Genomic DNA, 24,446 nt, shown 5'->3' on the forward strand with positions numbered 1-24,446 from the left:
ATGGTGTTGTATACAGTGGAGTGAGTCCCTATGTTATACGTATAGAATAAGTGGCCATGTTGTGTCTCTCTGTGCGAGACTTGGCACACACCACAGCCCATGACCTTCAGGAGATCTGCAACAATGTCTCCTTGTGTTCCCTGCAGTCTGTCCATCAGCACCTAACACCAAACACACCTCCTCCCCCTCAACCTAGAGCAGGTGTGTGTACTGTATGAGATACGAGGAGCGTGCATAAGAATCTGGAGTGTGCTTAAGAATTTGAAATAGACCCATTTTTTAGCCTTAACCCTTTATGTTCTGGAGTTTTGTGTACCATTGATTGGACTATATATTTTCTGATACTATGGGACAATGGCAATTGACTAATTTGAAAACAGAAATTGAAGAAGCAACTGTAATACGCTGTAATACTGTATTTGACATGTCTAAGATGCTGAGCTGATGAAATGTGACAGCGTCACTCTTTCTACCATTCACAATTTTCAACACTTTTCAGTCTCATAACACACTAACAATGCCTACTCACTGACTCCTTCTCTAAAATATCTCAGTCTTCTTGTTTTCAATAACAATTTTGTGTTGCTTTCATTACAACACCCCACCCATACACTTTGACGACAGACAAACAGACAGACAGACAGACAGACAGACTAGACCCTCCCACAGACACACACTCCTCTAATGCGCACACACAAACATGTCTCTTTCCCCCCTCTCCCTCTTCAACAACACACATCTTCCCTCCCTTCACACACAGAGCAGAGAGAGGCTGAATCTCCTAGTTGACCCAGGTCTCAGACCAATAAAGCCCCCCTGCCCCAGGCCAGGGGTTGACGCCTGGAGCCAAGGCAGAAAATGAGTCTACAGCGGGACTAGACCAACTAGCAGCCCCCTCAGCAGCCACCCAACAACCTGCTTCTCCTGCACTGTGAGAGTATGAGAGCTGGGTCATTGGGGCGGATATGTACCAAACCCTGGGTTTAATAATCACTCTGTGGGGTGGGAGACATAGAGACCCAGTCTGGATAAACCCACTCTGCAGGGGAGAGGGGACCCCCCCACACCATTCACAGCAGAGACGCACCTACACTGATCAAGCTGTTGTCTCTCATACTGTCTATGTAGGCCATCCTCTCATGTTACAACTCTATATATTTCTCTATGTGTGTTCTCATGAATCCCTCAGCTATTAAACACAGTTCTCTTGTATGGTGGGTTTGAGAACAGAGATCATCTCCCCCTGATATCTCCACCCCTCCCCCTATCTCTATCCCTCTCGCTCTCTTTCTTTCTCTCTCTCTCCCTCTCTCCATTACCTCATTCATCACTGTCTGGTTTGTAATAATATTTCTCTATTCCAAACCTCATTTCCCGCTTGTTGAGATTGATAGCAGTGATGACACCAATCAGTTTATCTCTCCGTTTATCCCTCGTTTTCTCTTAATCGTCTCTCTGCTCTGCGCCTCTTTGTGTCTCGGGATGGGAGGAGAGGGAGGGAGGGGGTTGATTGGGTACAGTGCTAATTACCTAGCATTCTCAGGTTTTCCAGTGATGAAAGGCATACTATTAGACTAACAGTGCAATACTGGGGTAGTTAGAATCCAGTACGGAAAGAAGGGGTTAAATCATAGATTTAGAAGATAATCCCCCCCCAAAACCTATAGTCCATCACCTCAATGCTGAGTGATCAATCACTTGTGTGTCACTTGCATGCCCTCATACGGTACATAACATTGTGTATCTACCTTTTAAGAACCATACATGAGAGGAAACATACATTATATAGACTGATACTGATGATTTCACTGTAGGCTCCCTGTGTGTTTGCACTTAGCACAGTCTGTTGGAAACTGTAAAGATCTGTTTAGGATGTGTTGGTCTTGGCTCAGACACATGCACAGTGATCCACAGGGGGGCACGGTCAGTCAGACAGTCACTGTCTAAGTCATATTCAGGGCTCCATATCCATGCTGAGAAGCAAGAAGTCGGTTATGTGGTTTTGAACCTTTCACAAGGTCTACTCTTTCCTCCACCATCCACACACTCGGTATGGGATCTGTGGAGGCTGGCGGAGGCTGACATTGGATGACGGGCTCATTGTAATGCATGGAACGAGACAGGCAGACAGGCAGACAGGCAGATAGACAGGCAGACAGACAGACAGACAGACAAGAGACTCCTACAGACACAAACTCCTCTAATGCACACACATACCGTTCCATGCTTTACAATGAGCTCGGCCTCCAATGTCTGCCTCCACCAGCCTCCAAAGATCCCATACTGAGTGTCTGGATGGTGGAGGAAGAGTGGTGTGTTGAGGTCAACAGGTGATAGAGGGAGGAGTGAAAGAGAGATGAAGGAGCTCAGGAGGGAAGAGAGATAGAAACCGTGATACACTTATTATAAAAACATACATTGTAAAGTTCCTACAGAGAGAATGGATATACAGAGAGAAGAGAAGAGACAGGAAGGGAGTGAGGGAGAGTTGATCCAGAAAGAGATTAGAAAAGGGGTATGAGAGGTGAAGAGTTGGATAAAAGCGAGATCATGGGAGAGAGGTAGAGGGGAAGACAGCAGGGAGAGGTAGGTGATAGGGAGGTGTCACCTCCCTGTAATATTGCCACTGTTTTTGCATAATGTGTGATGAGTCCCCATCATCTTGCCTCCCCCACAACAATTTCATTACAGACAGCTAATAAATGTTTCATGGCAGAACAAGCTGCTCGCCTTGGCTTTATTAAATCTGAGATAATAAAAGAAGAACGACAAAAAAGAGAAAGGGGGGTGGACCACGGAGAGAGAGAGAGAGATAGAGAGAACGCCTGAGACATTCTCAAATAGGGCGGCTGTATCTCCTGTTTCTGGGGCAACGGGTCCCCCTGTCCCCCTCCCCACTGCTTCCCGCTCCGCCAGAGAGAGACAGGAAATGAGAAATGGCCAGACAGGATATTGCGTTCTGGTGGCCTGGGGATTAGCTGTTTTATCTAAACTAACACACACACACACACACACACACACACACACGCACACGCACATGCACACACGCACACACACACACACACACACACACACACACACACATACACACATACACACATACACACTCACTCACACACACACACGTACACACACACACACACACACACACACATATACTCATCAATTTCCTCATACACATCCACACATTCCATTCACACTCATCCTAGCATCAGGCACAGTGTGTACGCACATACACTCTCACATGCATTCTTGCTCTCATGCAGACTTTTAGTTGACTTTATGCTTTATGCAGGTATATTACATGTTGGTAATATCATATCTTGCTGTCACAGAAGAGTTGGGTGTCTCGTCTCCGCCATGACCTCATGTAGAGAAAAAGTGTTCATATGTACGATGTGAACAATTTAGTTGTGTGCCATGTAACAGTATAACTGTGAGAATAGCTGAGTGTCTATGGGGAGATGCTTTTCGAAGAGTGGTCTTGGCAGCTCTTCCAAATGTAATAGGACCTTACTTACTGTTCATAACATTCTAATAAGACGGTCAATATTTTTGAAACAAAATGAGATGGTCAGAAGCATGTCACACATGATTTTACACACGTGACTTTAAGGAGATTGACAGGACGGTGAAGTTTCGCTAATATTTATGGCTGTGTCAGGGTATGGATGGATGGATATAATGTGCATCCATACGTGCGTGCATGTGCCAACATTTTGTTGATGTTCGTCCATCACTAATCTGTGGTATGCACAGTATATGTAATCCATCTGTTTTTGTATGTGTGTGTGATCTATGTATGTGTACTGTATGTGTATATACAGTATACAGTATGTATATAGCCTTTGTGCGTGTGTGTGTGTGTGTGTGTGTGTCTGTGTGTTTGGTGGTGGTGGTGGTGGTGGTGGTGGCGGGGGAAGCGCATATCGAGGGGAATGCTGGGAGATTTTAATAACACAGAAGCAGTGCAGGGAGATTTAATAAAAGGAGATGATGTGATTACTGAACCCTGGCTCTGAGCCATCTTGCTTCACAGAGCAATATCCGCTCACACACACACACGCGCGCACACACACACACACACGCACACACACACACACACACACACACACACACACACATACACACATACACCACAAGAAAATGATACAGAAGCTAAGCACAACTTAGACATAGGATTGTAGCCTATCATTGGACTGTATTGATTCCATATACACAACCTCACCTTTGCACTTTTCAATACACTTGTGTAAACAACCACCTCCATACATTACTACTGAAAAGGGCACAAGCCACCACAAATTGACTCTCACATGGACACATACTGTGAAAGCACATAGCACCGAGAAATGATGCATACACATGAATGTTCATCCTACTTACTCCACATTTTACTTTACACATGCACTTAATAATTCAACACAAACACACTGCAAATTCATTAGATCTGATTGTTTGTATGATAGAATAGACTTGAAAGTCGATGTCATGTTTGTTAGACAAACCTACAGTATATCGTCTACCTTTTAGATACACGTTTCTTGGTTGATGATGACTGTCCTGTTGCTCAGACCTCTGTGTATTAGCCAGTACACTTGAGAAAAGCAGTGCCATGTAATCTAGTGCCGCATGCAGACAATAAAGTCTCTCTCATCCTGTGTGTATGCCTAGGATCTACAGTATGTGTCTAAGAATGGGATGGATATACACATCAATCTAATGGCTCTCACCTTTTCACTTTCTAAGCTCCCCCCCCCCTCCTTTCAATCTCATAATCCCTGAGCACAGAATTACCCATACCCCATCACCCGTCTCTCGCCAGAGATCTCAAATACATGTACTGTTGATAAAAAATCTTTTCACTTCTATTTATTACTGAGGTTTTGTTCACCACATGTTCCCAATAGTGAATGGGTCTGGCTCCCGAAACCATACCTTCTCCTCTACAGAGAAGCCTTATAGCTATGTGTACTATGATACCCTATGTGTACTATGATACCTCGTTGTGCACCTGAACTCTTCTCAACTCTTAGGTCCAGAACATGTTGTCTGATGCTATTTCCTTAGAACATGGCTACCCATTGCTATTACTGTAACACTATTCCTCAAAGTTGTACATTTTTATGTATTTTAATACGAGCTATTAAACTTATTGTATCCTAGGGAAAGGGCCATTGTGTATTCTAGTTTTATTAAGGGGATTAAGCTGATCTACTTAGAGACCCCCCTCGGAGACAGTTGCCCCAAGTTTCCTTTATTATCCATGTTGAGTACATTTGTACTAAACCGTATATACGGCATGCAGTGTGAAATGGGATGAAAACAAATAATGCAGAATGAATTCTAGTGTGGTCTTTGTTCATCATGTATCATCACTCTAAATTAGGAGTATTTGCTGTATGCTAATAGAATAGGAGGCAGCATGGAATGAGAAGTTATAGTGGTGGAAGTGTCTGGATTCGTATAGAAATGGCTTGGTCACTACGGTATTGATTAGCTTTTTGGTGCTTTTACTGAACCAACATAAAATACTTTGTTGGGATTTGTATATGGTTTAGTTATAGCTTGCCTGGCGTTCTTCAATATGATAGATAGGTGGTTCAAGTTTGTTGCTGCTCCTGTTGATTCTACTGGTCAACTCTGACGCAGCCTCATGAAAAATCAGTTCCGATGTGTGTGTGTGTGTGTGTGTGTGTGTGTGTGTGTGTGTGTGTGTGTGTGTGTGTGTGTGTGTGTGTTTATTGACAACTTACACTTTGCAAATACTTCAATTATCTTTTCATTGTTAGATGTTATGTCTTCTTTTTTTTCTTTTTTTTCAAGAAGATTACCATCATTATGACATGAAACCTCTGTCCATTATGATGATTATGTAGTTGCATGAATGTCTTGTGTGGAACTGGGGTGATTTTGGTGTGTGTTTGGTTAAGTGAGTGAGTGTGACACTGTGATTTGAGTAATTTGGGCGCCGTTTGGCAGATGGATTGAGACAGATTAGCTGTAGCAGCTGCGTTTGGGACAGGATCACAGATTAGGGGCTTTAATGTGCAGACCTGGCTCCCTCTCTGGCCTCCAGATTTGGGTAGCAACACCTTCTTCTCACTCAGTCAGGGAGCTTCAACACTTCTCTGCCTCCCTCCCTCTGTCCCCCATCATCCTTCTCTCTGTCACTCATTCTCACTTTCCCCACTATACTCTTATTCATTTCTGTTTCTGTTTCTTTCTCATCTCCATTCCACAGTCTTTTTCTGTCTCACTCTGATGTTCATGGTCCCTCTATGCAGGTGTGATTTGGGTATACACATAAAGGTGTGCACAGTATATGGTATTGGTAACGTGGGTTACTTATGTCTGGAATCTGCATCTGGTGTTTGTGTGTTGTGTGTGCGTGTGTGTGTGTGTGTGTGTGTGTGTATGTGTGTGTGTGTGTGTGTTTATGTGTGTGTGTGTGTGTGTGTGTGTGTGTGTGTGTGTTTATGTGTGTGTGTGTGTTTTAGTGTGCAAAAGAGAGAGGAGAGAGATTAACCCCATGCTATCCCCAATCCCTGGTTATGAGTTTACAGCGTCTGTCTGGGCATCGCACTGTTTAAACAACAATCTAATTAATCCTGTCTTTATTAGTTTCAGTGAACTGGGGTGGGAGGGCGGGAGGGAGTGAGGGAGAACTGGGAATTCTGGCAGAAAACATTTGGGAGGGAGGGAGGGAGGGAGAGCGGGAGTTAGAGAATAGAGGGAGAACCAGGGATTTGAGAAGAATTTAGAAGCAGTTTTGGGCCTTTAAACTGAATGGAAATGTTGATGAGAAGAGTGACAGAGAAAATTAAAGTGGCACAGCACTCAAGAGGAGAGGTGAGAACAAAAGGAGAGAAGTGGACACAGAGAAGAAAAGCAGCATGTGACCACACAGAGTTAGAACTTAAATTGTCTTTAGATAAACAAGATATTTGTTTCACAAATTCTGTACTTAACACCATTAATAGCGGATTAGGTAATGACTGGACCTGCTTGTTCAAATAATGTGACTGTAGAATCCACCACTTCAGTTCCAGTTGACTACTGCCACCTAGTGTTAGTATTGAAAAAGTACATTTCGACATCAAATTCAAATTGACTACTGTAATTTCAGTGAACATATGTTAACCATGTTGCTCTGTGCTTTGGTGACTTTCCATGTGTCCTTTGATAAAGATAGACTATAGCTGTCTCCAAAAGCATTTAAGCTGAGAACAAATGATGTCAAACCTTTGGGTCTGTGTCACTCTCCTCCACTACTCCCTCCGTCTCTCAGCCGTTTATAATTGCTTCTGTGTTTATCTCTACTTTTGTGTATCTCCCTCACACATTTGTACGCCTATACATTCTCTCTATCTCCAGATTGTTTGTGAGGAAGTGCAGTGCCTGCCTGCAGGTAATTGGTCGTTCGGAGCTGATTATGCGCGTGCTGGGGCAGGTGTACCACCTGGGCTGTTTCAGCTGCTGTGAGTGTGAGCGCAGACTGCAGCGTGGAGATGAGTTTGTGCTGAAAGAGGGCCAGCTGCTCTGCCGAGGAGACTATGAGAAGGAGAGGGAGATGCTGGCTGCTATCAGTCCCACCCCCACCGATTCAGGTAAAGGACAGCTTATCACCTGGAGCAAATCCTCTACGACAACATAAAATGTCATTACACCATCAAATAGGCATTCACTATTCTATTAAGGTTTTCACCTCAGCTGAGACTTGTAGAATATCTTATTCATTAAGGTGCACTGTAAAATTATCTATATTATTTTTTTTCTCTCTCCACCCGACTCAGTGAAAAGTGAGGATGAGGATGGTGGAGGTGGTTCTGTAGGGGGAAAGGGCAGTGATGGAGGGAAGGACCACAAACGATCAAAACGACCACGCACCATCCTGACCACGCAACAGCGCCGTGCTTTCAAGGCCTCCTTTGAGGTTTCCTCCAAACCTTGCCGAAAGGTAGCCTCAGTTGCTCATACACTCTCTCTATGACTCTCTTTCCCTGAAGGCCTATAGCGAATGCCTCATAGACACACAAACACAGATCAGCATCATGGTTCATAAGGGTTTCGTTTCTCTGAACTGCAGGTGAGAGAGACACTGGCTGCTGAGACCGGGTTGACGGTGCGAGTTGTCCAGGTGTGGTTTCAAAACCAGAGAGCAAAGGTGAAACATCTAATGTGCCCTGAACACACATACCCATCCACACACCCGTACTGTATATCCACACAACCAAATACACTTTGTCCTCTTGGCATAAGTACATCACCATTCTGACCGAGTGTGCTTGTGTGTTTCAGATGAAGAAGATCGCCCGGAGGCAGCAGCAACAGCAGCAGCAGCAGGAACAAGAGCAGCTCGGGGGGACCAGGAGGGGGCCGAGCAGAGGGGGCCGGCAGAGCAATGATGATAGTGAGGGTAAGAGAAAGGAACAGGTGAAACAGTGTCTCATGATGATGGAGGGAGAGAAGGAGGATGAGGGGAGGCAGGGGATTGAGGAATGCTGTGTCTTTCCACAGACGGTTCAAGTGGTCACGGATTGGACGGGCTTCTGGCGTACCCCTCACTGCCACGGCAGCAGCTATTGGCTCTGGACCCCAATATCTATGGAGGAGAGCCATTCCGTCACGGGCTGACACCACCTCAGATGGGCTCTGAGCTCCACTCCTATGGTGAGAGAGTGTGGAGGGAAGGCGGTTGATAACACTTTATGTTTTACAGATTTGGACGGTAGCGTATGGAGGGAAATGAAGGGACAAAAGAGTTGGTGATAAGTGTTTCTATTTCCACATGTTTATGCCCTCTGACTTCCTTCTCTAGTTGTATGCCTCTCTTCATCGCCCGTTATTTTGTCTCCACTCACACTTTTCTTTCTCTCTCTTAGACTCAGAGACGGTGTTCCACGATCTGGACAGTGACGGAAGCCTCAGTCACCTTGGTGACTGTCTCTTGGCAACAGCGGAGGGCGGCCTTCTAGCAGGACGGGTGGGAAATCCCATTGACCGCCTCTACTCCATGCAAAATGCCTACTTCACCTCCTGACCCCACTGAACCCTCACCCAGACTAACTCCACCACCACTCAGAGACGCAGCTAATGGAGTCTATCCATCCACAGGGCCTGCAAAAACACCACACCCCAACACTAATCATGCTTGAGGTGGATCAATCCATACCTGACCAGGGTTTCTGCATGTGATGTAACCAAGTCAAAATGTATAGGAAACAGACACACTCACACTGGAGTGGTAACCACACACCTCTGAGCATTACCAGGTTATATGGCACACACAGCTAAATAATCGAATAATCTTTGGTATTAAATCAGTAATCAGACATCGCAGTGATATCAATGGGCAGCTCAAAGTATTTACTCACTTTAAATATGAATACAAAGGTTTACACTAACAGATTGCAAAATGCACTTGGCTTCTAGTGATCATGATTGGGGATAATTCATTTGGCATCATTACATAATCTGCTAAATTATATAGCATGACGATACACATTATGGCTACGGTACCTATTCAGCCTGGTTCCTCCTGATCGATGATAAGAATCCATTCCTAATGAAAACATGTAACTGTTGAAATTGGGAGACTGTAAACCCCCCCCCCCCCCCCCACCACCACCACCTCCCTAAAAACATTTTTCTGGTACATTCTAATTTTTTCAAAGGCTGAAAATGTACAGGCTGGAAATTAACAGAAAAGGTACTCCCTTGTATTTGCAATGTATCAAACATATTATTACAGGTATGGCCACCATTTTCGAAACAGTAGAATGACAGACTCATGAAACGCTTTTCTTAACAAGGATCATTGGGGGGATTTTCATGCACTGTCAAAAGTTGCTATCCACTTATCTCTCCAACCCAAGTATTTGGAGTTGTAGTGGTGAGTAAGCTAACGAGAGTGTTTCACTCATTATGATCTACTTGTTGTATCCACATGGTTAAGGCATACACACACCAGAGAGGCATACAGACCAGAGCAGGCCGAATGTAAGTCCCTACTGTTCTGCTGGAGGAGTGGAGATTGGTGTTGGACCATCACCCAGGGGTATTTGAATGTAGGGGAATATCGGAAGGATAGAGGAGTGAGTCCTGTGTATTGCTTAGAGATTGGAGGGGAGGAACTTACTGTGGTTTCTTATGTAAGGAAGGAAGTATGTTAGGTTAAGAATTTGCTCTCAGGTTAATGTGTACGTTTATGTTGACTGAGTACTGACTCAGAGTAGTGTGCTGGTTAGGATTACAGTTTTGAACCATGATTTGCTACAACGTTTTTGATTGAAACAAAAGAGGTTTCACATAATGTTCCACAGGAAATCACCATCATACTGTATTTTCTTTATAGTTCTCATTTGCTTACACAAGGAATGGAGGATTACATTTACATTTTACATTATTGGCATTTAGCAGACGCCTTTATCCAAAGCGACTTACAACAAATACATTTGACTAAGTAAGTGAATCATCTATCCACCAGTCATCGCAAGAGAAAGTAATCTATGCTCGGGCCAGGGGCCATTGGCATTCATAGTAGAGAAGGGATTTTGATGATATAAACAATCAGGGTCATTTCGGCTAAATCACAGGGTCATTTTTAGAGCCGAAGGAAACAGGGTTGTGTAAAGGAAAGTGTAAATGACTTTTGTGTTCCTATTTCTTTGATACTGTGAAAAACTCACTAAAAGGTAGTAGTTGAATACTAATGGGTGTGTAAAACGCAAATGCTATGCTATGATGATGTGTTTTAATGTAAAAATAAATGTTAATATGACCGTGGATACAATTAATACTACTATTATAGGTATAATCACTGTAATTATTTCTCTTTGTTCTAAACACCTCTTAAAATTAGATGTTGTTGAATATTTTGTACCTGCTCCTATATGGTGATGTTCAATAAGTATTTATGTTGTAGCATGATGATGTGTGTGCCACTAGAATACATTCGAAAATGTATAAAATCACTATGGACAAAGCACTGATAACTGACACAGTATTTTCATGATCTTATCCACACTGGGGCCAGACTCACCAGTTTCAGCCAGGCAACAGCAATGGGCTACCATCTTGTAGCGTTCTCTTCCTTATTTCTGATCATTGATATAATTTACATTGTAGTACTTCTGTGGATATAATTTATTGTGTGGTACTTTCTGTGGAATATTCTTACTTTGAAATACTGACAGAAGTGTGATGTTTATTTTTGTTCTGTGACTTCCAGTGGAAAATGTTCTTTGAAGTGTATTGTCATTTCTTCAATACAATCTGTCAATTCACCTTGGGACCCAGCTATGCCTATTGCTTACATCATTCACTGTTAAGTCTAGATGTCTGATAATTCAGACTTCCATTTCTATTAGGAGATATTACATTCTTAAGGAAGAATCTTTACACTTGATTGCCCTCTCGCAGCCTTTAATAACTCAACCAGAAAAGGACTGTTCTGCTTAGTAGTCAAAGGGCTCATAACTCAACATCCTCCCTCTGTAGTCAAACTGATTATAACTCAACAGCCCCCTCTCCTCCATTCTTCCCAGGCCACTTTTCCCTCAGTCAGTGGGTAGCCAGGAAAGATGTGTGGGAGAGATATCGTACATTCCAAGGTTTAATATTATACCCTGACTCAAACCTGAGGAAAGGCTGTGTGGGAGGGATACACAGGAGAAACATTACACATCAGAGGATAACCAAACAGGATGAGTAATGAGACTTTGAGACACACTTTTAATTGGAATAGAATAAAAAATAAAAAATAAAGCATAAATAATTGACTCTACACTACTCTACACCACATAGACGAAATGTGATCTGCACAAAGACGAAACGCTCACATGTGCAAATCCATTCTTAGCATTGTATTGAATTTTAAGTTTTATTGATGAAATGGAGAGGAAAAATGCATTTCTTCTGCCAATTTAATCATAGTAATTTAAAACAATGTTATGAAAATGTATTATCCTAAAATCTGCTGCACAGTTACATAACTTCTTCTGCCACAAACAAGATACTTGCCTGTTCGCAGTGAGAGCTCACACAGAGAGCACAGCAACATGATAGAACAATCTCTTGAATCTTGTCTTTTAGGAAGAAATTAGTCCCATCCACTAGTGGATCTTATTATTATCCAACGGCTTTGGTAATATCCATGGTTCAGCTGTCAGTCTGTGCTACTGGTGAGATATCTCTTCCTTGAGAGTGATGTGGGGTCACTGGATCCTACAAGCGTTGAGGGATCTCTTCCTTAGAGTGGTCATGATGGGGGGGGGTTACACTGGATCCTATGAAGGTTGAGGGACTGAATCCACTGCTGAAAGAGAAGACAAAGTCACTTTAACTTATACAACAGTGATTACATGTCAAGCACTTTCTTGGGGGGAGGGGGACAGGTCAAAAGAATTGGATTGGACGGTTTTAAAAGAATTGGATTGGTATATATTTCCACCATTTCTTACACAAATTAATTCCAAATTCATAAAATAATCTATGAGGGGGAGTGAGTTCCGGGGAAGGGATGATGAATGGAATTCAGAGCTAGTGTAGTAGACCCGGGCTAGAAACAGACTGTATCAGTGAACACTCACCCACTCCAGAAAGATCCACTGTCTCAGCACAGCCAAGAAAACGTGCTACATGGACTGTACAGGAGGTAGGTGAGGTTGCGTTCTCTCGTAGGCAGCGGTCAAACTCTGTGAACTCTTTGCCACAGTCTGACTTGATCTTCTGGATCACTGGGCTACAAGAGCGTCAAAGGAAGGGAGACAGTATTGTGGACAACAGTAGAAGACAGGACAGTAGACACAGGCAATTACAATGAAGACGTGTGAGGATATTATCAAGGAGGTCAAGTATGAATACATTTGTCAAACAGTACACAGTAAGTACTTCACTTACTGTGAAGATGTGCAATGTGCCACCTTCATCTTCAGATCTTGACACTGCTGCTGCCATGTTGATTGGTTGGAGGCCACACATGCCCCATACTCCTCCATCTCCTTATAGCAATACTTGGTTGTGATGTCCATGGCAACCTGCCTGAAAGGTGACAGACAAAATAGTTTCTGAGACATGCATAGCCAAAGGTATTATGCTTCCTTCTGGCATAGGCATACTGCAGCCATCAGGTCCACTTATGACTTAGGAAAAGCAAACTGAGTTAAAGCTGATAGGGTGAAGGTTTTTCACTATAAAGACATGTGCATGGCAAAATCATATCAACTAAATTCAGGGCACAATGTGGTACTCTGATGATTGATGGAGTGAAAACCGGTATGGAATGTATAGTAAACCAGATTATGGCGATTGATATTGATAGAACTTCATGCACTGTATCATGACAGTTCAAATACTTACATGTTTGCGTTAGAAGAAAACCAAAGGCTTGTCTAGTAGTACTATTAAAAGAAAATACAATCAAGGTTATAAAACATGTGTGCAGAGTTACTACCGCCCACACGCCTCTCGTATCGTTTGATAGGGGGAAAAATACTGCTAGCTGCAATATGTTTCTATTCCATTGGTGCTTATTAGATGTCAATCTAAGGTTTGCACACTTCCTGCTAGTGAGCAACAGCTCTTAAAGGTAAACTAACCTATTTCACTGAGACACGAGACACGCTCTCTCTTTTTGACAGATAATATCGTCCTGCTTTAATAAACCTTGTGTTTAGCATGTCATCGTTTGGGCTCTTTGAAGTCAAATGTATCAAAACCCCATCTCGATACGGTGTAAAACATAGATACTGTTGTTGGTGTCTACTATGGTGTCAACTTTTGACAGGAAAAGGACACTGCGTGACGTTTACGTGGTTGCGTATGCGGAAGCGACAGCGCGAGGAGCGATTCAGAAATCTGGATCTGGACATCGATCGAACCGGTAACCGGATTGTGTCAAACTGTCTCATCGCCGACACCAAAAGCCAGGGGGAGGTGGAGGATAGAGGGGGGCCGGAGAGAGAGAAAGAGAGAGAGAGAAAGGGGGACGAACGAACAATGAATGAGACTACAAAACATGAGAATAATATGGCTAATGTGGACGGCATTCGGGAGCCGTTGGAACCGCAAATGGCAGTTATGAACCATAGCCATGACAACGGGGCTAGCGACGACGATCTGGTTAGCTCAGTGTCGCTGTACAGACGCAGGCACCGGCTTTTACATGGCACGGTGCTGCCGTTTTTGGCTGTGCTGTACCCGGGCTGGCTGTACGGTTGGCTCGGGGTGTACGGTGCTTCCGAGTATCCGGAGGCAGGCCTTCTGGCTCTCGCCGCCATCGGGATCGCGCACGTCCTCACCGCGTTGTCCGGTTATTGGTCCGTGCACGCGCACTGTTGGCTCACCTGTGCCAAGGTAAAGTATGTTGTTGTCATAACTGAGGAATTGTCAAGTGTCGCAGAATCGTGTGAATCGGTGACTCTCTTAAGTCTGTACCTACTTAAGTATGCACATTGTCTGCCTGCGAGAACATGTTGAAGTCGGGATGGTGTAGGTTGTAGAGTGTGTGAATTTCTCACCTGTGAATGTATGTATGTACACAGGAGCCAGATCCGCACAAGGCCACTCTGGCAAAGGTTATACCCACACCGAACAACGGTTCTGCTGAGCTTGTAGCACTCCAAAGGGACAAAGTGAGTTGTTTCCCCCATCACCTACATCTACCTTGCTTTTCTGCCACTGGTTGATTCTAGGGCACACTATTAACAACTTTGTGAAGTTATCCATAACTGTCACTCCTTTAACCATCCTCCTCTTTTCCCATATGCAAGGATGAAGATGGCGAGGGAATCCTATCCTTTGAGTTTCAGAAGATTTGCTACATCTTTGATAGCAAGGAGAAAAACATGTTCCTGCCAGTTGCATTCCCTGTATGTCAGCCGATGGTCTACTTCCAGAGCTGGCGTGGTTACCAGGAGGAGGCAGACCTGCGAGCTGCAACGAAACGCTATGGAACCAATCGAGCTGAGATGATGGTGCCAGACTTCCTGGAACTCTTCAGGGAGAGGGCTACTGCTCCCTTCTTTGTCTTCCAGGTATGTGGATGTGTTCATTTCAGTGTCTTGACAAATAGTAAAGTCACTCTTTAAAGGTCTGATATTATGTTATAAGTTAATATAGGCATTAAATGCTACACATTACACAGAACATTTTACTTCGAGTGTAACTTGTGTTGTGACATACCAAAAGCTTGTAAATGCTTATTAAAAAAGTATAAATAGCGACATTTACCTAGTGAGTCTCAGTACAATGCGAGTTTACTGTATATGACCACAACAGGAGAGACTGAGGGCTGTTGACAGCATTCATATTCAGTCCTCTGTTAAGTAGGAAAGGGAGGCAAATCTGAATCGCATGTTTTCTGAAATAGGCAGCCCTCAAAAAAGAACAGTGACTGGGTTGTTTTAATTTGCGTGTTAGTAGACCCATCAGAGACCCAAATGTATGTGCACAAGCACTGAAAAGGTGAGTTTTTCATAATATGGGACCTTTAAGGTTAGTCACTTGCTATAGATTTATGCAGAGGAATGGAGGGGTACTAAGGCACAGCTGTGATTTGTGTCAGAGTGGAATATGTTTATCCAAGGGCAGTGACTACATCTGTAATATTGTATTTTGTCTACCCATAGGTGTTCTGTGTTGGGCTGTGGTGTCTTGATGAGTACTGGTACTACAGTGTCTTCACACTCTTCATGCTGGTGGCGTTCGAAGCCTCTCTGGTACAGCAACAGATGAGGAACATGTCTGAGATCCGCCGCATGGGAAACAAGCCCTTCATGATACAGGTAAAGACATTTCAATGTTGATATGATGCACACAAGGAGGCCTATTCAGTCTTCATTAGGAAAACATCCGTTTCCCTTTTGACTGTGTTTTCTAACAGGTATACCGGAACAGGAAGTGGAGGCCTGTGTCCAGTGATGAACTTGTCCCTGGGGACATTGTTTCAATAGGTACGGTTGCTTTTTGTCAGCCCATCCCACAGTATTTCCTCTTGTCTACAAATAGCAGGTTGACAGCGTGAGCATCTTTTGTCCCCCTAGGACGCTCACCCCAGGATAACTTGGTACCGTGTGACGTGCTACTGCTCCGGGGCCGCTGTATAGTGGATGAGGCCATGCTGACTGGGGAGTCGGTTCCTCAGATGAAGGTCGGACAGGAACTAGTCTATACTGGATAAGATAACACTGCAAACCAGTGGGAATACTGTCAGCTGTCTGCTCCATAGTGGTTCCTAACGGTTCAAATTGTCTTTATTGTATGTCCAGGAGCCAGTGGAGGACCTGGACCCAGAGCGAATCCTGGATCTGCAAGCAGACTCACGCCTTCACATCATCTCTGGTGGGACCAAGGTGGTCCAGCACAGTCCCCCTCTCAAAGCCAGCGCTGGACTTAAACGTAAGTGCACTTCACATCATTTTTTGTCATAGGCCGAAATTTTCTCCCTCAGAGCAGATTGATATACGATGAAATCTGCCTTCAATGATTCAATCTTCATCTTTTTTTTTTCTTGTTTAAGCTGTGGACAATGGCTGCGTGGCTTATGTATTGAGAACTGGATTCTACACCTCTCAGGTGGGGAAAGGCTGACGATGATCGATTTAATGTTCTCACTTTGTCCATTCTCTTCGTCTCTGACTTCCCTTTATTTCCTCTATGAACTCTAAAAATTAGCTTGATCCAGTGTTAATGTTCAGCCATGTGACCTACTGTACAGTATGCCTTATGGTTACCATGCCTGCCTGCAGGGTAAACTGCTGCGGACCATCCTCTTTGGAGTGAAGAGAGTGACGGCAAACAATCTGGAGACCTTCATCTTCATCCTCTTCCTCCTGGTGTTCGCCATTGCAGCAGCTGTCTATGTGTGGGTAGAAGGTGAGCATCACTGATCACTTGTTGACAAAGGTTCCGTAGCTTAACACAGCTTTTCAGTAGTTGTAACAAAGTCCCTTTTAGGAATGACATTTCCCTAAACTGACTTGAGGTTAGGGCAGGGATGACCTTCCTAATTCTATGTATGTGTGTCTCTGTCCCTCTTCCTCAGGGACCAAGGACCTGAGCAGGAACAGGTATAAGCTGTTTCTGGAGTGCACCCTCATCCTCACCTCTGTTGTTCCACCAGAGCTCCCTATAGAACTCTCTCTGGCAGTCAACACCTCCCTCATCGCCCTGGCCAAGCTCTGTGAGTGTGCGCGTGTGCACGTGCGCGTGCGTGTGCGTGTTACTCTGTGTATTATGCAAAGTGGTTGTGATATCTGTAATGATAATCCCCCCCCCCCCCTTGTATTTCCCCCCCCTGTGTAGATGTGTTCTGCACAGAGCCCTTCAGGATACCGTTTGCAGGGAAGGTGGAGGTGTGCTGCTTTGACAAGACAGGAACCCTGACCAGTGACAGTCTAGTGGTGCGAGGGGTAGCAGGGCTCAGGTAGACGCCTTGAGTTTATATTTGTAAAGTTCTATCCTCTGTAGACTATGCACAATGAGCACAAGCAGATGTTTCTCATGCCTTGTCTGTCTGTCTGTCTGTCTGTCTGTCCGTCCATCCTCCAGGGAGGGGAAGGAGGTCATGCCTGTTTCTGAGATCCCTATAGAGACACATCGGGTGGTGGCCACGTGTCACTCACTGGTCACCCTTGACGATGGGCAACTGGTGGGGGACCCATTGGAAAAGGCTATGCTTACTTCTGCTGACTGGACCCTCACTAAAGGTAACATCAATGACCTGAACCAGCACATACCTCTGCTGGATGGGTAGTTTGTTTGTGTGGTAACTGCATGTATAGACTGCTGACTATGGTTCTCTCTCTGGTCAGATGAGAAGGTGTTTGCTCGTGGTTTTAAGACCCCAGGACTGAAGATCCACCAACGGTTCCACTTTGCCAGTGCTCTGAAGAGGATGTCGGTCCTGGCCTCATATGAGAAACTGGGTTCTACGGAGCTCTGTTATATCTCCACTGTGAAGGGAGCTCCAGAGACACTGAGAGAAATGGTAAATAAATACACATGCACTACACACACAGTGCTGTCTGTCTGTGTTATTACAACTGTTATAGCCTAGTTTCTTATTGTAGTTCTCAGAATGTCCGGACAGCTATGACGAGGTACACAGAGAGATGTCTCGGGAAGGGGCTAGAGTGTTGGCCTTGGGCTACAAGGAGATCGGACACCTCAGCCACCAGCAGGTACCTACCTGTCCTTTCTACCTCACTGTGGAGCCTACCCACATGTGTAGCATGTGCTGCCGTCTGGGGGGGCCTTTCTCTAGTAGAGCAGATTGGTATGAATGTGATGGATCTCTGTGCTTGTGCAGGTACGGGAGGTGAGCCGCGAGGCACTGGAGTGTGACCTACAGTTCGCCGGGTTCATGGTGGTCTCATGCCCCCTCAAGGCTGACAGCAAGGCCGTAATCAAAGAGATCCAGGAGGCATCACATCATGTGAGGAGACTTTCCACACACGCACGCGCATGCATGCGCACACTAGGGCTGGGCAAACGATCAAAATTTCTTTTTCGATAATCGCAAGAATTAAGCTTTTTTTCCATAAAAAAAAAAGAAAAATAAATAATTCCTTGGGGAAAAAACTTTATTTGTGTTGCTATTGCACACATTCATTCATTCACATTCAAACTAGACACTACAGTCAGATAACAATCCTCTTAAACAAGGCAGTGAGTAGCTTAAATTGTTTAACTTAAAAACACATTTTACGTTATAAATAAAAATATAGAAAATAAGTAACTCACCATAGGAGCAGTAAAAAAACAGTTACTCACAAATAGGAGGATGACTGAAAACGTTAGTGTCCTTAAGAGCGTCCAGCTTAACTTAAATTTAAACTCCAGCGAGAGACTGTAGGCGGCAGGCCTACTGGTTCTTGTTCAGAAAGATGATCATGTTAACATGTTCAGGGGTGAGAGACGAACGCAATCTGGTGACACGTGGACAAACTAATTTCCATTATTATTATTATAAAAAAATAAAAATAAAAAAAAATTAACGATTATCGAGCAAAATATTTTGTGATCGATCAATTATCGATCGTCGATCATTGATGCCCACCCCTAGCGCACACACACACACACACACACACACACACACACACACACACACACACATTTAGTTGTATAACACTACTCCCCCTCCTTCTCTCTGCCAGGTGGTGATGATCACTGGTGATAACCCTTTGACTGCGTGCCATGTTGCTAAAGAGCTGCACTTCATCCAGAAGGAACACACTCTGGTATTGCAGTCTGGACCAAATCAGGGTAGGTGATCACTATCACTCCGACCTTAAAATTCCAGGTACAGTACATATTTAACAACAGAGTCATTGTCCATTTGGAAGACCCATTTGCGACCAAGCTTTAACCTCCTGGCTGATGTCTTGAGATGTTGCTTCAATATATCCACATAATTTACCTTCCTCATGATGCCATCTACTTTGTGAAGTACACCAGTCCTTCTTGCAGCAAAGGCACCCCCACAACATGATGCCAGTGCTTCACGGGTTGGGATGGTGTTCTTCGGCTTGCAAACCTCCCCCTTTTTCCTACATAACGCAATGATGGTCATTATGGCCAAACAGTTACATTTTTGTTTCATCAGACCAGAGGACATTTCTCTAAACAGAAAGATCATTGTTCCCATGTGCAGTTGCAAACAGTAGTCTGGCTTTTTTTATGGCGGTTTTGGAGCAGTGGCTTCATCCTTGCTGAGCGGCCTTTCAGGTTTATGTCGATATACAACTTGTTTTCCTGTGGATACCATGGTTACCTGTTTTCCTGTGGATACCATGGTTACCTGTTTTCCTGTGGATACCATGGTTACCTGTTTCCTCCAGCATCTTCACAAGGTCCTTTACTGTTGTTCTGGGATTGATTTGCACGAAAGTACGTTCATCTAGGAGACAGAACTTGTTTCCTTCCTGAGCAGTATGGCGGCTGCATACTCCCATGGTGTTTATACCTGCGTACTATTATTTGTACAGATATATAGTACCTTCAGGCATTTGGAAATTGCTCCCAAGCATGAACCAGACTTGTGGAGGTCCACAATTTAGTTTCTGAGGTCTTGGCTGATTTGATTTTTGATTTTCCTATGATGTCAAGCAAAGAGGTACTGAGTTTCGTCTGCACTTTGTTTTGAGTTTGAAGGTAGGCCTTAAAATACATCCACACAAACTATAGTTTGTTGACATGAAATCTGTGGAGTGGTTAAAAAATGGGTTTTAATGACTTCAACCTAAGTGTATGTGAACGTGTGACGTCAACTACAGTGCATACGTGTTGGTGTCTTGTTTCAGATCTGTGTTCTATCTTCTAGGTGAGTGGCAGTGGGAGTCTATAGATGGCAGCGTCTGTGTGCCACTGCCCCCTCCCTCTGTTTCCTTATTGATCAGTCAGTATGACCTGTGTGTGACGGGAGAGGGGCTGGCCAGATTGAGCAGTGACACACCGTTGCTCCACGCTCTCCTGCCTCATGTACGTGTGTTTGCACGGGTCAGCCCCAAACAGAAGGTCAGTTTTTTTTTCCCATTTGAATCCCGTTTGAATGTTGTGTGTTTCATCCTATACTTTTTGTAACTGGTTTTGTGATTTTGTAACTTTGTAATGAATGTGTTTTGTGTTTCAGGAGTTTGTGATTACTAGCCTAAAGGGACTGGGCTATGTGACTTTGATGTGCGGCGACGGGACCAATGACGTTGGAGCACTCAAACACGCCCACATTGGTGAGGCCAACCAACATGTTGCGGCTGTGAAAATTCATGCATACGCCACGCTTGTCTCTACATGGTCATCTAGTAGCATAAACAATGTCGCTAGCAATACAATGATGGATTGTTCTGTTGTAACTGTCTTTCTCCATCAGGAGTGGCTCTGTTGGCCAATGCCCCTGAGCGCATGCCTGAGAGAAGGAAGAGTAGAAGAGAGAAGGAGCCCACCGCCATAGAGTCCTATAGGACCCTACCGCCTGTTACAAGGTCAGGGGTGACCTCCAGGGCAGCCAGACAGAGGGTGATGGCCCAGAGGGAAGAGCAGCTAGCGGCACAGAAGGTGAGTGTCCGAGCCCCGCGTAGGTGTGATTGAATGTATGAGTCTTGACGTGGGGCTGCTGAAATAATAATAATAATAATTAATTAAATTTATATAGCGCTTTTCCGAGGCTCAAAGACGCTGACAATATAGGAGATACGGAAAACACAAAGACAACAAGTAACATGGAACACAGAGTCAGCGAACGGGGAGGGGGGGGGGGACGACGACAGGGGAGGTGGTTAGGGGTAGGGGAGGCTGTATGCATATCAGGGGGGTGGCAGGGTTAGGGGAGATGGGTAGGGGTAGGGGAGGTAAGGTTGTATGCGTGTCAAGGGGGGGGGCGGGGGTGGCCGGGATGGGGGAGATGGCTAGGGGTAGGGGAGGCTGTAGGCATGGGAGAACAGGTAGGTTTTGAGGTGGGATTTAAAAGTGTGGAGTGAGGGTGAGTCTCTGAGTGGTTGAGGGAGAGAGTTCCAGAGGCGGGGTGCAGCTCGTGAAAAGGCACGGTGACCGAAGCCTTTGAGTTTTGAGGGTGGGACAGTGAGGGGAACAATGGATGAGGATCGGAGGGTACGGGTAGGGCGGTGGGGGAGAAGGAGGTCAGTCAGGTAAGGGGGGGCCAGGCTATGGAGGGCTTTGTATGTGAGGATGAGGACTTTGAATTGGATCCGTTCTTTGATGGGGAGCCAGTGGAGAGAGTGGAGGACAGGAGTGATGTGGTCACGGGAGCGGGTGTTTGGAGTGCAGCAGAGTTTTGGACCATCTGGAGTCTATGGAGGTTGAGTAGGGAGATGCCGGTGAGTAGGGAGTTGCAGTAGTCAAGGCGGGAGGAGATGAAGGCGTGGATGAGGGATTCAGCAGCGGGCGGGGAGAGAAATAGTGGATAGAATCATGCATGGTACTGTAGCTCATGTTGCTTACCGGATTGTGTGTGTGTATTATTTAGAGTACAGTCCTATGTGTTGTGATAACTATTTGGGGTTTATGCTGTTGTAGGAGAGGATCAGTCAAGTCCTGCGGGAGTTAGAAGAAGATCAGATACAAGTCGTGAAACTGGGAGATGCTTCCATCGCTGCCCCCTTCACCTCCAAATTGTCTTCCATACAGTGCAGTGAGTAACACACACATACACACACACACACACACACACACACACACACACACACACACACACACACATGCACATGCACATGCACATTCACATACACATACACATACACACACACACACACACACACACACTCTTGCATAGAGGAGGTTACATAACTGACTCATGGCTTCATCTCCTCTCTTGTCCTCAGTCTGTCATGTGATAAAGCAGGGCCGCTGCACGCTGGTGACAACGTTACAGATGTTTAAGATCCTGGCGCTGAATGCCCTGGTGCTGGCCTACAGTCAGTCTGTCCTCTACTTGGAAGGTGTCAAGTTCAGCGATTTCCAAGCCACCTTACAGGGCCTGCTGCTGGCTGGCTGCTTCCTTTTCATCTCAAGATCAAAGGTAAGAGGGGGGATGTAGGGAAACATGGCTCAGTTTGTACAGTCCAAAGCCTTGAGCCTTGTCAACCATTTCATTGCCTTAATGCTAGTTTGGTTTCAATCTACGTGCATCCAGCTGTCAAATAAATGTGTTATTTTATTTTATTTTAAATAAAGCCCCTGAAGACCCTGTCTCGAGAACGCCCCTTACCCAACATCTTCAACCTGTACACTGTGCTGACAGTGCTGCTACAGTTTGCTGTTCACTTCTGTAGTCTGGTGTATCTGTACAAAGGGGCACAGAGCAGAAGTCCTCCCAGGTAAATACACACACACACACACACGCACGCACACACACACAAATCGATTACATATCCATCCTCATATCTTCTCTATCCCTTATCTTTCTTCTCACAGGGCGGAGAAGTTTGCGAATATTTATAAAGAGTTTGAGCCCAGTCTTATCAACAGCACCGTGTACATCATGTCTATGGCCATGCAGATGGCTACCTTTGCCATCAACTACAAGGTACTGTTCCTCCTCCTCCCTGTTATCTCTATTTTATCATAACCATATTTAGATCAATTTGACTTATCCTGAACCATCTTGAATGTTTTCTATAGGGTCACCCTTTTATGGAATCCCTCAGTGAGAATCGACCCCTGCTGTGGAGTATTGCCCTTTCGGGATTAGCTATTGTGGGACTACTCACAGGTTCTTCACCTGAATTCAATGAGCAGTTTGCTCTTGTAGATATTCCAACAGAGGTAAGGTATTCTTCTACAGAGGTTTGCTACTACTTTTTGCTTTTGTTGTTACCTTTGTTGTTTTGTGAATTCATTTTAATCATAAAGGTTCTGTTTTCTCGACACATGTTATGGATAAACAACCCCCTTGTCTGTTTTCCCCATCCAGTTCAAGCTAGTCATCGCACAGGTTCTCGTGGTGGATTTTGTTGCCGCTCTGCTGGTTGACCGTGTCCTGCAGTTCCTGCTAGGCAAAGGAACCCTCAGGCTGCCTTCCTGAAAGCCAACAGATGCCCCAAACAACTGCTGCCCTTAGCAACCAAATGTGTAAAAGGAGAGGAGGAGACTTGTGGGGGGAGGGGATGAATGGCTGATGTGACACACACAAGACAGCTGAGATGGACAGGCATGGCACACAGAGCTGCACACTCCTAAGTGTATCCCATCTCTCATGGTCCTGCTCTGTCCCTCGATCCCCAGCTCTTCCACTGTGTATTTAAATTCTCTATTTCTTCATGCTACAGAATCTCCCTTTCTTCCCCATTTCTCTCTCTTGCCTCATCTCTCCCTCCCCCATGTAAAGAAAGCCAAGAAGACAGCAGTATTGTGTGGAGTGTGAGATTGTGTGTCAGCCAACGTGAAGTGCACACACAACAGGGGCATTCTCTAAGAGAATTGCGAAGTGTTGGATTGTTTTGTTTATTTGTTTCAAGTGTTCTCCTTGATTTTGTAAAAAGACTAATCTCTTACAGACTTATAAAATACCAAGTTGTGTATTTTGTATGTGTCTTCTTTGTTATGTTCTGTTATACAGTCTACCCTTTTACCTAGATAGTTTCAAATAGACATGTTTGATAATATATAAACAGAAAGGAAAATTGAGAGACCACAGGAAATGTATGAGGGCATGGGTTGGCCAGGGTGTATTAATTGAGGTGAAACATTTACAATGCTGCAGACTGAAATGTAATACAGTATATATAGCTAGCAATACTTCCTGTTAGACATGTTAGACACTCATTTTTGTCTCCAACATATTAACTAAGGACTTCACATTTACTTGGTCATTTTGAGTCTAAAACCTGGCTGGCCATGGACTGTTGCCAGATGTATTGAACCATGATTGATTTGTTTTGGTTACCTCCTCAGCAGTGTGGTTATAGATGTTTATTATTATTACTATT

General features: G+C 44.6%; 3 protein-coding genes across 4 annotated transcripts in view; 2 read left to right on the forward strand and 1 right to left on the reverse strand.

Moving 5' to 3' along the window:
• lmx1al (LIM homeobox transcription factor 1, alpha-like) overlaps nucleotides 1-9,043 on the forward strand; it is a gene marked incomplete at both ends in the record, with an annotated part of 14,745 nt that extends 5,702 nt beyond the window's left edge. The window contains 6 exons of the mRNA XM_080523922.1: nucleotides 7,378-7,610; nucleotides 7,797-7,960; nucleotides 8,090-8,167; nucleotides 8,302-8,419; nucleotides 8,521-8,673; nucleotides 8,886-9,043. Of these exons, the coding sequence (XP_080380048.1) occupies nucleotides 7,378-7,610; nucleotides 7,797-7,960; nucleotides 8,090-8,167; nucleotides 8,302-8,419; nucleotides 8,521-8,673; nucleotides 8,886-9,043 (904 nt within the window). The remainder of the gene's footprint in view (nucleotides 1-7,377; nucleotides 7,611-7,796; nucleotides 7,961-8,089; nucleotides 8,168-8,301; nucleotides 8,420-8,520; nucleotides 8,674-8,885) is intronic.
• Nucleotides 9,044-11,716: 2,673 nt separating this feature from the next.
• chchd5 (coiled-coil-helix-coiled-coil-helix domain containing 5) lies at nucleotides 11,717-13,460 on the reverse strand. Of its 2 annotated transcripts, none has more exons than XM_080523930.1 (4): nucleotides 13,363-13,460; nucleotides 12,904-13,044; nucleotides 12,594-12,745; nucleotides 11,717-12,316 (listed from the first exon to the last, which is right to left on the reverse strand). In XM_080523930.1, coding segments are annotated over exons 1-4 (321 nt in total). In that variant the 5' UTR covers nucleotides 13,365-13,460; the 3' UTR covers nucleotides 11,717-12,290. The 2 variants fall into 2 exon arrangements, with proteins under 2 accessions (XP_080380056.1, XP_080380055.1); XM_080523929.1 differs by having other exon boundaries at nucleotides 11,717-12,319.
• A 485-nt stretch (nucleotides 13,461-13,945) lies between these two features.
• On the forward strand, nucleotides 13,946-24,036 carry atp13a1 (ATPase 13A1). The gene is made up of 25 exons (XM_080524569.1): nucleotides 13,946-14,358; nucleotides 14,547-14,636; nucleotides 14,775-15,038; nucleotides 15,633-15,788; nucleotides 15,887-15,956; nucleotides 16,047-16,153; nucleotides 16,272-16,401; nucleotides 16,523-16,578; nucleotides 16,752-16,878; nucleotides 17,048-17,185; nucleotides 17,308-17,428; nucleotides 17,554-17,711; nucleotides 17,817-17,992; nucleotides 18,075-18,185; nucleotides 18,314-18,439; nucleotides 19,161-19,269; nucleotides 20,327-20,520; nucleotides 20,636-20,732; nucleotides 20,873-21,057; nucleotides 22,036-22,150; nucleotides 22,341-22,537; nucleotides 22,693-22,835; nucleotides 22,933-23,044; nucleotides 23,140-23,283; nucleotides 23,432-24,036. Exons 1-25 carry the CDS (start codon nucleotides 14,002-14,004, stop codon nucleotides 23,540-23,542), a joined length of 3,594 nt encoding a protein of 1,197 aa, XP_080380695.1. The 5' UTR covers nucleotides 13,946-14,001; the 3' UTR covers nucleotides 23,543-24,036.
• Nucleotides 24,037-24,446: the final 410 nt, after the last annotated feature.

This window comes from Nansenia antarctica (assembly GCF_963989245.1).
Source record: "Nansenia antarctica genome assembly, chromosome: 2".
NCBI classification, from domain to species: domain Eukaryota; kingdom Metazoa; phylum Chordata; class Actinopteri; order Argentiniformes; family Microstomatidae; genus Nansenia; species Nansenia antarctica.

Coding starts and splice junctions, on each gene's coding strand:
- chchd5 (XM_080523929.1), bottom strand. Junction 12,746..12,903: donor GCACATTGCACATCTTCACA/GTAAGTGAAGTA, acceptor ACGCTCTTGTAG/CCCAGTGATCCAGAAGATCA. Junction 12,320..12,593: donor AGTGGATCTTTCTGGAGTGG/GTGAGTGTTCAC, acceptor CTTCTCTTTCAG/CAGTGGATTCAGTCCCTCAA.
- atp13a1 (XM_080524569.1), top strand. CDS start 14,002: ATGAATGAGACTACAAAACATGAGAATAATATGGCTAATGTGGACGGC. Junction 20,521..20,635: donor GGGTCAGCCCCAAACAGAAG/GTCAGTTTTTTT, acceptor TTTGTGTTTCAG/GAGTTTGTGATTACTAGCCT. Junction 23,284..23,431: donor TTGTAGATATTCCAACAGAG/GTAAGGTATTCT, acceptor TTCCCCATCCAG/TTCAAGCTAGTCATCGCACA.